General features: G+C 38.0%; 1 protein-coding gene across 1 annotated transcript in view; it reads left to right on the top strand.

The window, feature by feature from the left end:
• Positions 1-11,356, top strand: part of cog5 (component of oligomeric golgi complex 5) — a 74,438-nt gene extending 63,082 nt beyond the window's left edge. The window contains exons 17-22 of the mRNA XM_082168355.1: positions 442-545; positions 2,776-3,013; positions 4,632-4,708; positions 9,310-9,436; positions 9,798-9,877; positions 10,885-11,356. Of these exons, the coding sequence (XP_082024481.1) occupies positions 442-545; positions 2,776-3,013; positions 4,632-4,708; positions 9,310-9,436; positions 9,798-9,877; positions 10,885-10,996 (738 nt within the window). The 3' untranslated portion in view covers positions 10,997-11,356. The remainder of the gene's footprint in view (positions 1-441; positions 546-2,775; positions 3,014-4,631; positions 4,709-9,309; positions 9,437-9,797; positions 9,878-10,884) is intronic.
• Positions 11,357-13,622: the final 2,266 nt, after the last annotated feature.

The raw sequence follows: 13,622 nt of genomic DNA on the forward strand, positions 1-13,622 counted from the left end.
ACCAATTCCTCCCAACCTCCAGCTGGGCAGAGAATGGTGGGAAGCTAAATCTGCTGAGTATGTGACCACCAACTTTGTTGTGAAGGGGTTTAGGAGGAAGAGATGTGCACAGGAGATTTGCTCTTTATCTCCTGCTTGCAGGGAATTTTGCCAATGGCCGGTCCTATTTGGTCAGCGAGACCTATTGGGTTTGCATTGATGTCGCTCAGAGATTGAAAGTCAGATAAGAGTCTAGGATGAGCTGCCATGAGACACGCGATGGTCAGACTGATGTCCCATCAACAAATGTCAGGCAATCACATGGAAGGAGGGAGAGCAGGTGTTAGAAGGAAATACTACACAAACCAATGACCTTCAAAAGAAGAAACTCTTTCAAACGTTCAATAACAATAATTCTCTCTCTTGTTGTTAAATTCACATTCTTTTTTGTGTCTTTTGCAGTCGGTTCAGGCTTTGATGAGTAGTGCCGTTCAGCCCCTGCTGAATTCTGTTACTGACTCCGTCGAAGCAATACTCATTACTATGCACCAAGAGGATTTCTCTGGGTAAGCAAGCAACAAACACACTGTTATTGCATTGTGCATTCAGCACAGTATAATACTGCATATATTGCATGCTTTACAAAAACATACATGTGAAATTACTCAAAGATAAACAGTAGTATGCTACACTGTCCAGTTATCATCTTGGAATTTAATATAGTTAGTTTTCATTTTAATTTGATGTTGTTTTGACTTTTGACAGTTACATAAAACAATGAGCCGAGAAGGATGATAATGATATTGCTCCCAGTTCATTTATCACAGGGTTCCCGAACTTTTTTGTCAGCCCCTGAGATTTTAAGTTTGCATTTTAAAAAAATAGTCACATTTGCATGTTAAGTTCTCTGATGTTGATAAGATTATTATAAGTAGTAGTATGTTTTAACTCTATAAAAATAAAGACAAGAAATATATTACTGTTGTAAATTACAACTGTACTGTAAAATAAATATTTGATGTTGCATGCTTTACTCTGAAACACTCAGAACATTGATTTAATTAATTGCACCAAGCTATATTGTCATTATTGTGCAGCCCTATTTATTTATTTTAACTTTACACTTAATATAATCATTAGCGTTTCATAAACTCCCTGCAGTTCCCTCACAAACTGATCAACAAGTTGTCTAGAAAAGTAGTAAAGTAGTCTAACGGGCAGCTAAAAAAAGTGAGAAACCTAACACCTAACAAATGAGATGTCAAACTTGGGATTTATGGTTGCACAAAGATTTTGTTCTCCCCTTGTGGGCTTTTTCTCAAACACTAACATGGCATTTGGGATTGTGTGCCATATTTAATCTTGTTGAGGGCAGTTCTGTGATCAGGTCTCCCTCAGCTCACCATATTTCAACATAAATTGTTTCTTAAAGCAAGAAAGTGTAATGGGTGTGTCATATTTCTTAACCATTTAAAAAATGTATGGGAGCGCTGCCAGCATTTTTTAAATTAGGTATAACTTTGCTATAATGACAGGGTGATGCAATTTAATAATAGTTTTCTAAATTTGTTTTGCTCCAATTTGACTTTTAATTTCACTATTTCCTCATGTTCAGTCTTTAGGCTTTACAAATCTCAATTCAGTTATTTGTGTCAAGCTTAAAGTTGGCATGAGAGTGCGAGTGCAACCAGACTGCAGACATGAAAATCCTCTGTGGGGCTGTACATGTGTGTTTTTGACTGCTTTAAAGGACACGTTCCCTGAAGACTCTTTTTTGCATTCATCTCTCGTCGTCTCTTGCTCTTTCTCTCATCCGTTGGTCTGGGTGGTCCAGCCAATACAACAGAGAGTGATGTTGCCAGCGTTTGATAACATTTAAACCATCACCCCTGTAATTCAGCGCGGCTTCCTTTTGTCCACATCTCTCGTCCCCTCAGGGCCACTGGAGTCAGGCTTGGTGGACTTGTTTTATTTCTGTCCCTGCTGTCGGGCACTCCTGAGGAAAGATGGCAGAGAAATAAACATGTTATAGATGTGGCTTTGTCCAAAAAACACCCTCAGTTTCACCATGTCAGCGGCAATCTTTTTTGTAGATGAGCTAAATGGGTGAATCTCACAAAATCAATGTCCAAGTCATATTTTACTGTAAAATCAAAAGTAAGAAATAAAAAAATGTATATTGTGTAAAAATGCAGGGCTGTTTTAGTTCCACTATTTCCAAATATATTTTTTACAAAAATTATGTATTTATATATTGTGGCTGTATTTGTTGTACTGCCTATAATGCATGCTGATTTTAATTAAAACAATAATTCTATTATAGTATTTGTGTTCAAATATTAAATAAATGCTCTATTACAGTAGTGAGAATCATCAAAAAATAAAAACGGATGAATTACATTTTTTTTTTAAACTTAAAAGACATACAAACACGTTTAGGTAAGGAAAATGATTTGTGCTTAATAAAAGCATGAAAATAATTGCATCCTGACACACATTTTTTTACATTTAGATTTTAAGGTAAAAAGTTTTGAACTATAAAGTGAGATTCACAAAAAATGGCTTCTTCATGTGTGTAAGGAAAAACATCAGGGACAACTGATTGTTACTTGCTAAAAGGCATTAACACGACCTTCCTTTTCTCACATTGTGTATCTCTGCAGTTCCAGTAGCGACAGATTTGTGATATTGATTATGTGACAGAGGAAATCAATGGTGTTGCTTGTAGCTGTGGTCTATGCTCACATTACAGGATTATAGTACACTACTCTTTTGTTTGTGTATGTTTGCGCCCAGTCCTCTACCCGTGGTTGGCCGCCCGGACGTGCCGTGCTCGCTGTACATGCGTGAGCTGCAGGGCTTCATCGCTCGCGTGATGAATGACTACTTCCGCCCGCTGCAGTGTCTGGACTTCCTGTATGACAGTACGGAGAACATCGCCCAGCGCGCCATCACCCTTTTCATCCGCCATGCCAGCATCTTGCGTCCGCTCGGAGAGGGCGGGAAGATGAGGCTGGCAGCAGACTTTGCTCAGGTGAGGAAAATGAGGGTCATTCGTCTCTCGTTCACAATCTAGGGGTCTTCCTCCTTTGGTGCTGGGTTTTAAAATAAAATTCATCATTTGCTCACCCTTGTGTTGTTTCAAATTCATATCCAACTTTCTTTCATCCATGAAACAAAGTATATGGGAACTGTTGTTGTCAAGCTCCAAAATGACAAAAACAAACACCATGAAAGTGATCCTTCTGGAGCACGCGTTTGCTTTCTAAAAAACGGAGCCATTACCATTCACCAACCATTGTAGCTCAAATCAAATATATGGCGCCTTTGACCAAATAATTCATTTAAAAATGAAAATTCAGTCATTTACTCACCCTCATGTTGTTTCAGATCTGTATCCAACTTTCTTTCATCTCTCAAACACAAAGTATATGGGACATGGGGCTGTCAAGCTCCAAAATAATGTCTTGAATCCTTCGGATGTTATACATTAGCTTTCTGTGAGAAACAGAGCAAAATTTAAACATTTATTCACTGAAAATTCACTTTAGCTCTCAAATTAAACAAACGGTACATTTACTCACATCAGGTTGTTTTTATTTTTTGTATTTCATTTTTTTTAAGATTTATTTTTGACTTTATTATGATAGGATAGAATAGAGTGGACAGGAAGCAAGGTGGGAGAGAGAGGGGGGGACGGATCGGGAAAGGTATTTGGGTCTCCTGCGGCCGGTTGCATAAACATAGCCATAATGTTAAGACAGTGTCTTAAGTTCTAGTATGACCTACTAGCAGTTAGTCAGGGGCAGTCAGTCTTAGTTTTCGGTATCAAAGTAGGCTTATCTACGTTTTTATGTAACTGATTTAAAAAAGCTATAAACCGTCTTAAAGAAAATAAATTGATGTCTAACTTGTAAGACTAGTCTTAGAGGTTTATTCAACCGGCCCCTGAAGCGCAACGGCGCTATATGTCGACCAGTTGGCACCACGTTTAAGTTTGTATGAAAAGTGAAAATTTTCTCACCCTTGTGTTGTTTCAAATTCATTCCCAATTTCCTTTCCTCCATGAAAGAAAGTATATGGGAACTGTTGCTGTCACGCTCCAAAACACCATAAAAGCGATCCTTCTGGAGCTCGCATTTGCTTTCTGAGAAACGATGCAAAATTTAAGCATTCACTGAAAATTCATTGTAGCTCAAATCAAATATATGGCGCCTTTAGACCAAATAATTCATTTAAAAATTACAATTTTGTCATCATTTACTCACCCTCATGTTGTTTCAGATCTGTATCCAACTTTCTTTCATCTCTAAAACACAAAGTATATGGGACATGGGGCTGTCAAGCTCCAAAATAATGATGTCTTGAATTCTTCTGATGTTATACATTAGCTTTCTGTAAGAAACGGAGCAAAATTTAAGCTTCACTGAAAATTCACTGTAGCTCTCAAATTAAATATGGCACCTTTACTCACATCAGGTTGTTTTTGTTTTTTTGTAAGATTTATTTTTGCTTCATCATGATAGGATAGTATTGGCGCTGATCAGTTGGCACCATGTTTAAGTTTGACTATCAAATTCTTATGTGTCTATATGAAAAGCATCGACTCCCTCTGCATCTGTGAGTAAACATCCCATGTGCATGTGTTACAGATGGAGCTGGCCGTGGCTCCTCTCTGCAGACGTGTTTCAGACTTGGGGAAGGCGTACCGTCTCCTGCGATCTTTCAGGTGAGTCTTTATTTACAGTCTGGATGATGTCAGGTGACTTCATCTTCCTGTCCTCGACTGACTGCACTCAGCTCTTCATGTCACACACTCACCAAGTGATTCTTTTGTGTGTATTTCTCACACAAACGCTCTCAATTAGTGTTATCCTTCGTTCTCCTCCTCCCCCCGCTGAGACGATGAGGTCGCCTGGAGTCTTCCCTCTGAAAATTGCTGTTAATTAACAGTGAGAGAGAGAGAGAAAGGAAGGTTATTAATGGAGATGCTCATCTGATTAGCTGAGGAGAAGTCAGTGTCTGGATATACTCGAATGCTCACCTTACATTGCTCCTTTGTTGTTTGGCTTATAACAGCTCCATGTTCTTGGTCTTGATTTATTAGTGCACGTTATTCCAAATAAAATAAAAAAGTGTTCTTTTGTAATCGTTCATCAGGATATAATAACTTGCTCAGCTATTTAAAGGGATACTTCAGGATTTAGCATTAAGCTTTGTATTAGTATTTCGAATTACCGTGCTTTCCACCCTCATATCCCCCTGAGACGAGAGATTTATGTATTTTTTGTCTGGAAAAAATCCTCCGATGACGCAAAAATCGTCATTTTGCGTCATCGGAGGATTTTTTGGCCAGAGGCTAAAGACTACAGCCAGTAGGAGGAGCTGTCCCGCATGTTTTCAGCCCGCCCATAGAGGGATCTCACTCACAGAATGTACACATAGCCTGCGTCCCAATGTGCATACTATCCATACTAAATAGTATGTGACATTAGTAATTGTCAATACTATTTACGGCAGATAGGGTGGATAGTATGCATATTGGGATGCAGGGATAGTGTCAGCCATCTTTTTTTGGAAGCTAAGCTAGCAGGCTCTTGTTCTGTGGAGAAAGCTGAGTAGTAGGGGTTACCATCCTCTTTTTCCCGGACATGTCCGGCCGTCGAGATCGTCCAAAATGTCCGGGATTCGGCTTTTGCTTTCTGCAGTCGCCATTCATTGTTTACATGCACACCTTTTTTTTCAATCGAACTGAATTCATTTTGATTGGTGAATCTGAATGTAGTGTTTACATGAAAGCTAAACAAGTGATCGGTTGATGTGCGTTTTAACGTTGCTAAGAAAATTCCCACTCCTCCGTGATAGATACGAGACCGGTGCGTCTCTCAGGTGTCGCTCATCAGTAATGACGCCACCGGCCTCGCGCCGTTCTCCCGCGCCCCTCAGCCTCGTCCTGCTCGCCACAGTAAACATAATGAATGGCGACTGTAGAACGCAAAATCCCGGACGTTTTGGGCGATCTCGAAATCCCGGGCAGACTCGTCACGGAGACTCACTAGTAGCCTAGCCTTGTTGTTTAACTGCGCTCTTACCGGTAGGCGTGGCTTGGGAGTGGCCTCCTAGGGCAGCGAAGCAAGTGGTTTCTGGGAGTTGTTGTCTTTCATCCACATGAGCCAAAAATACATTTTCTGGCTTTTCTCAGTCTAGAAAACTCCAAATTCACAAATTTCTTCTACATAAATGACCCATTTTCAATACACATTCATCTTTCCAGAGGAGAAGTATCCCTTTAATCGTCTTTCTGTTTCAGACTCTTTGCAAAGCTGCATTGTGTGTAAATGTGGCGTTAATGTTTTGTTTCTAGCTGTTGTCGCAAAATTGTATCAACAAATGCTCTTTTGGACATAGAGGAAGTTGTCAGTTATGAACTGATGTCTCATGTTACGAACACTTTAACTTTCATGTTTACTGACAAGTTTGATTCAGGCAGGTTGCATTCTCTGTACTTCCTCCAGACAGTCTAATAAACATTAGTGAGGTCTCTCCAGGACAGCTAATCAAATTAAACCTCAGCTATCTATGCCAGCTCTGAGAGCGGCTGCCGTGCCTGGATCCCTCATGAGCGAGGCCTGATTAACCACTAGCAACTTTATTTTTTTACTCTATGTGTGTGTGCATAAGGATGCAAAAAGATGTCTGAAGTCTACTGGGGAAATATGTTATTAAAGAGTGCCCTAAAGTAGAGATATCATTATTAATATGGAGATATTGGTCTTGTTTGATAACACTGTTGAGGGACCGGAGATGGGAAGTGATGAAAATTTCGACCTGGACTGAGGATTCCTAGAAATGGTTCAACTTGTAAATAATGTTTTTCATATTCATGAAGGTTTTTGATTAAAAATAGCCCCCTGACTAATACAGTACGAGGACATAGTGGCCCTCTAGATGTGTTTAAATTTAGGCCTGATTCATGAAGGTATCTTGTGACTCTGACCTGTCCTCTTCTGACTTGGGCAGCACATGAAAAATATTTTTTGCTATATATCCCTTGCAGAGATTTTGAGTGGCTTAATATCGCGATATTATTACCTTTTTTTTTATATATATTTTTTTATATATTAATAACTGACAATGTTCAAAACTCTCTGAATGAACGCACAGGAGAATAACACAAACCACACAATGTATAAACGAGAACTAAACGAAATCTGACCAAGAACAACTGAAATAAGTAAGGGTTAATGCCCGACGAGGTGTCCATTGTCCGGTATTAATGGACGACGGTGAGGCGTGAACCGTCCGACGCGCAGCTGATGTAGCCAGCGCATTTATTTATTCATTTCGAACAGTAAACAGTCAGTTTCACCAAAACTCCTTTACTAGGTGTCCTCTATCACTTTTTAATGGACACCCTGCAGCCAATCAGAATCGAGTATTCACCCAGACCATGGTATAAGGCTATATAAACGGGGTTAGAACAAAGGAAAGTAAACTAGATATGTGAAACTAATAAGTAACTATGGAAACAAACGAGAACATAATCAGTAATCAGTAGCCGCGTTTCCATTACCCTTCAAATTGCGCACATTGACATTGCGGATTGAAAATACGCCCAATGGAAACACGTCAATTTCGCAAAAACTCCCATTTATCGCAAAATAGTTTTTACGCTCGCTTGAGGTGGTTTTTCAGGCAATTCGAAAAATAAATAGTTTGCAAAACTGCAATGGAAACAGTTTTTGCGCATTTATAGGTCACCTGACGTAGATGACGCGGTGTGATTGGACAGAATACGAGACTGAGTTCTTTATTAAACTCATAAAAGACAGAAGAATTACAGGAATACTGGATTCTAAACCTCAAAGAAATGCCACAATCAAGACCTCAAAGCAGATATGAGTGAGAAACACCCAGAAACTCCTGATATGTGCCGCTCACAAGTATAAGGGTCTTTCCTTGCCATTAATGATTGGATAACACGCATACGTCTCCTTTGATTAATAATAATGGCCAGTGCAGTGGCGGGGATATACATAAAGTATTCTAGACAGGCTATCAGTCTTTGAGTGAGTCATAAAACCATTCATTGAACTAATACATTCAAAAACACTGATTCATTCATTAATGAAACAAGGTGTTGAAATCCTTTTAAACTTTGAGTGTGAGGCATGAGGCTGCATTCATTACATATGCATGAAGTGTAAAACAAGAAGTGCATAGCCTTATGAAAAAAGAAAAAGAAAACGTGTTACTCTGCTGTTGGTTTCTCAGTGTTGTGGTATTACAATATTGCGGTTATCACGACAAGCCCTAGTCACTGAATCATTCATTCAAACGATTCATTCAAAACGGCTGATTCATTCAGAAACGAAGCAAGTCACTGTTTTTATGAAGAGCGCATTGAATCACACGCATTTTCATTGGCGAAATAGAGCAAAAACATCAATATTGACAATGTTGTGTCTAAATTGTCATTCAATGTTAACTTTGTTTATTGAACTGTTGTATGAAATCGATCACATTTGCAATCGTGCTGATATTTGGAAAAACAGCACTCTTGCTTGTGTCATATGTGTGTAATATTTTGCCCCCATATCTTTAAATTCCCTATTGGATATTATAGCATAGAAATTCATTTATAATGTTAAAATCACATTATAAGGATTGAATGATTGATGAATGGAATTGCATTCGTCATCGCAAAGATGGTTCTAGAAACTTACCATTACACCTGTTCCAGAAGTGGTCAAATTAAAATGAAAATAGATAAAATAATTCAAAATAAAACTCATAATATAATGAGATTGCTTTACAATCTCATTATATTGTATTCAAGCATTGCACAAGCTGTTGAGAAGAGGTGTGCTTTTATTACCTAATTGATCGGATGAACGCTTTCCAGCTGGTGAACGATAAAACGAATATAAAAAAAGCATGTAGTCTTGCATTGTTTTCCATTTGAAAAAAAAAAGCATTGCAATCAAAGTCATTTAAAATAAGACTCATAAAATAATACGTTTCACTTTACGATCTCATTATATTGTAGTCGAGCACAAAAACGAATCCCAGACTTCACTGAACCTGGGATGTTTTTTCCTGATTCTGAAATATCATTCTCATCTTGTCAGCGGTGAGTAAGATATCTGCTACGAACCCACCGGAGGACATCATTTGAGCTCCACTTTAGCATGTCACAAACATTTGGTGAATTTTATTGGACTTTTTTTTTTCATAACCTTCCAAATCTCCAGCATTCATTTCAGGCTCTAAATTACACCCGGTTTGAGATTTGCAGTGAATATGAATATATTTGTCTCTCTGTTTCAGGCCACTGTTGTTCCAAACGACTGAGCACATCACTAGCAGTCAAGCGCTGGGAGATTTGATTCCGTACAGCACCATATTACATTTTCTGTTCAATCGTGCCCCGGCTGAACTCAAATCACCACATCAGGTACGCACACACACTAATGCCGAGGGATGGAAACCTCTTGGTTATGGATCCTCAAGGATTAAGGTTTTAGGTTCGGGGTGTTAGAAGTTTTTGAGGTCAAATCCTGTTTACTATGCCCTCGAGTAGGGCAATTCACCTCAAGTTGCCCCATCGCAACTGCCCCTGTGATTGACCTACTGTAAGCAGCTTTAGATAAAAGCTTCTGCTAAATGACACATTTCATATTTGAGTGCTCGGACTGGAAAGGATGAAGATATTTTGGGCCATTTTATATAAAATGAGGGTTCTCTAAAATAGCTTTAGCATGGGTGGATTTGTAGAGCTCTTATGTTCCACTAATACAGCTTTCCCTTCTAAACAGAGAGCGGAGTGGTCGATCTCTCGCTACTCTCAGTGGTTGGATGACCACCCATCAGAGAAGGATCGTCTCACCCTTATTAGGTAAGATCCAATTCCACCGCTTTCACTATAAACCTTCCCGGTGACATTCTCTGGAAGAATACTAACACTCGTTTGATTTAGCTTGGTGTTTCGTTTTCTCATCTTTGACCCTTTATGTAACATTTATACTCAGTAATGTCATTTAAAAACGAACTAGAAATGTCAGGGTTCTCACAACCACAGAAAACCTGGAAATAGCAGGGAATTTTAATAATCAAAATGTAATGTTTTTATCTATTATTTTATAGAGATTGCAATTAGAGCCATTTCTTTCAAAAAAAAAAGTTAATGCAATTCATATATCCTACTAAAAATATTTATATTCACTATGAAAATGCCCAAGATTTTTCCATGACTTTTGCATGACTTAAAAAAAAAATAGATTTTTTTTAATTTCCATGACTTTTTTTATATTTATTTTTTATACCTTTAAAATTCCCTAATATTTCTAGACCTATAAAAAATGTCTTAAGTTAATATACATGTTTCTAGTCATGCTCCGCTCTAAAATATTTCATTGGCTAGAAATGGCATTTTGTGAGTGCAAAGTGATTTTTAATAATCCCTAATCATAGAAAACGCATAGAAAAAACAGGTGTGGGAACTATAAAATTCAGTACTTTAGACAAGGTCCCAGTTGCATAAACATAGCCACTATGTTAAGACTGTCTAGTTTGACTAACTAGCAGTTAGCCAAGTTAAGACTGTCTTGTTGATGCATTTCATATAATCCCAACCCTTTTAAACAAATCTACAAATATCCATAAATATTAATATTTGTTTATATTTGTTAACTCAAATTAGACTAATATACCAGACCAATTTTGAAGAAAAAATGAGATGACTAACTTGTAAGACAAGTCTAAGCAGTTTATGCAACCAGCCAGAGGAAGTAATTTCTCAGTGCATCATCAGCGTCCTCTACTGGAGCTCTGGAGGAAATACAGCAGCTTTTGTGTAAACAGCGAAAGTAATAAATTAAAAAGTGTGACTTTCCTTTGTTGCAGGGGGGCGTTGGAGGCGTATGTGCAGTCTGTCCGAGCCAGGCAAGGGAAGGAGTTTGCCCCAGTGTATCCCATCATGCTCCAGCTGCTGCAGAAGGCCACAAGCGCATCATAGGACCTGCAAACAGAGCCCTGTCTCGTCAGAAAAATGTAGACAATTAATCATAACAATACACTCGTCTTCACCAAAAGAAGTCTTTATTATTATCATCATCATTTTGTTTGTTTTGTTCAAATCGGATGTGTACATTTGTTTGTTTTGCTTACACACACAATGTGTAAAAATGTACAATGTGTGTGTTAAATGGGTTGTTTGGTCACTACTACTGGCTTTAATAAGAATCCCTACCTTTTTAACAAATCTACATATATTCATAAATAATATTTGTTTTGCTGGGTGCAACAGAGGGAAAGAAACGAATTACTAAACACATTATGTAAATGTTGAATAAAGAATGTCTTTCCAGGCGCCTCATTCAGGTTTGAATCTGTTTGATTTATAACTTCTCCAAACGGAAAAATGAAAATGGCAGGACATGAAAGTATCGCAATCATAGTTTTTAAATAACAATGGAAGTCAGGGGCACATGTCTGTGTGCACATGTGTGACTGGACTGAATATCTTCTGTAGTTTTTATAAGAATCAGTGAAAATGTATATGTTATAAATTAAACGTATACTTACAATTTGTAATATTAAAGGGTTAGTTCACCCACAAATGAAAATTCTGTCAGTAATGACTCTCCCTCATGTAGTTTCAACCCTGTAAGACTTTCGTTCATCTTCGGAACACAAATTAAGGTATTTTTGATTAAATCTGAGAGCTGGCTCACTTCTCCATAGGCTTTTCTGTAATTAAAACTTGCCGGCCCAGAAAGTTAGTAAAGACATCGTTAAAATAGTCCAAGTGACTACAGTGGCTCAACCTTAAGTTTATCAAGTGACGAGAATACTTTTTGTGGGCAAAAAAACTAAAATAACGACTTTATTCAACTATTCATTTTCTTCTGTGTGGGGCTCTGAGTGAGTTCATGTAGTGTAACAACGTCAGAACGGAGGCTCACTATTGGCCGACGCTGGTCATGTGTGTGATGCGTGTGATGCTGGCCGATAGTGAGCCTTCATGCTGACGTTGTTACACTACATGAACTCACTCAGAGCCCCACACAGAAGAACATGAATAGTTGAATAAAGTCGTTATTTTGGGGGGGTTTTGCGCACAAAAGTATTCTCATTGCTTGATAAACTTAAAGGGTAACTAAACCCCTGGTCAGAGCCTGACTCCACCCACTGGCAATATTTGAAAAATGCTGGAAAAGTGGGCAGAGCCCAGTGGAGAGGGGGCGTGCATCTGTGACGTATCTCTCTGCAGGCAAGGGCGTGGTTAGCTGGTACTCTCTGATGTCAGAGGGTACCACAACTTCCAATAGGAAAATTCAACTGCAGTAGCCACTGTTCAACCTGAAGAGGGCAGCACTCAGACGTTTTTACACCATATTTTGTAAAATTAAAACACTTTAAACACAAATGTAAAAAAAACTACTTGAATCAATGAACAGCACTAATAAAGCCCCATTCTTACAGATCATTAACTAAAAAAAGTTGGTTTAGGGTTTAGTTACCCTTTAATGTTGAGCCACTGTAGTCACTTGGACTATTTTAAACATTGTCTTTAATAACTTTCTGGGCCGGCAAGTTTCAATTACATAGAGGCATATGGAGGAGTGAGCCAGCTCTCAGATTTAATCAAAAATATCTTAATTTGTCTTCCGAAGATGAACGAAAGTCTTACCGGGTTGGAACGAGTAATTACTGACAGAATTTTCATGTTTGGGTGAACTAACCCTTAGAGTGATCACATTAGTCTGTTAGCTGTATAACTGTAGGCCTGCCTCTTAATATTGACTCTTCAGCTCATCTTCAGAGACATGCAATCCTCCTCATGTCTGTCTCCAGCTTACACTCTTTCCACACTGTTTTATTTGACCTACATGGCACAATCCCAGATTCTGGTGTTTAATATGCGCTGTCTGTGGGCTTGCAAGTGTGTTGCTCGTCACCAGTTTTGCATAATCATGCAAATGCGATTCATCCACTTGACTAACTGCTCACTGAAAAATTAAACAAATTATGTGTGTAGTGGCCTCATAAATAACTAAACTGGACATATAAATGACAGTGAAGATGATGTAATGTAACATGCACCCAAACAAACCCGAGAATTTATGTAAAACAAATAAGCAATTTTAAGATGATTTACATCTTATTTAGATTTTAATGGAGCTGATATTATCTTATATGGAGCCTTACCCTGCATCTTGTACCTCAGTTATGCAAAGTTTCACTAATATAGAAATTATATTATAATTGTAAGAATATAATAATTACAATATTTTAATCATTTTGTTATTTCTGACATTTTAAATCTACATTTTTTGTCTGTTGTTTAAAAAATTTATTTCACAATAAAGCACCGGTATATAAATTTACATGCTTCAAATTAAATTGTCAGCATTTTTAAAGTGTACATAAGAAAAAAGCTCGGACATGTTCTGGTTTCATTATCAGTCGATGATGAAATAAAAGCCCCAAATATTTGCCAGAACAATATGATCACCAAATCATCAGTCATTCTATTAGATCATATTTTTTGTATAATGACTAAATATAATTGTTCATTTACTTCACTCAAATGGCTCAAGTCAGTATATTTATTTACTATTTATTCGTTCACTCAGTGG

The sequence above is a fragment of the Leuciscus leuciscus genome, assembly GCF_965113295.1.
Source record: "Leuciscus leuciscus genome assembly, chromosome: 4".
Lineage (NCBI taxonomy): Eukaryota > Metazoa > Chordata > Actinopteri > Cypriniformes > Leuciscidae > Leuciscus > Leuciscus leuciscus.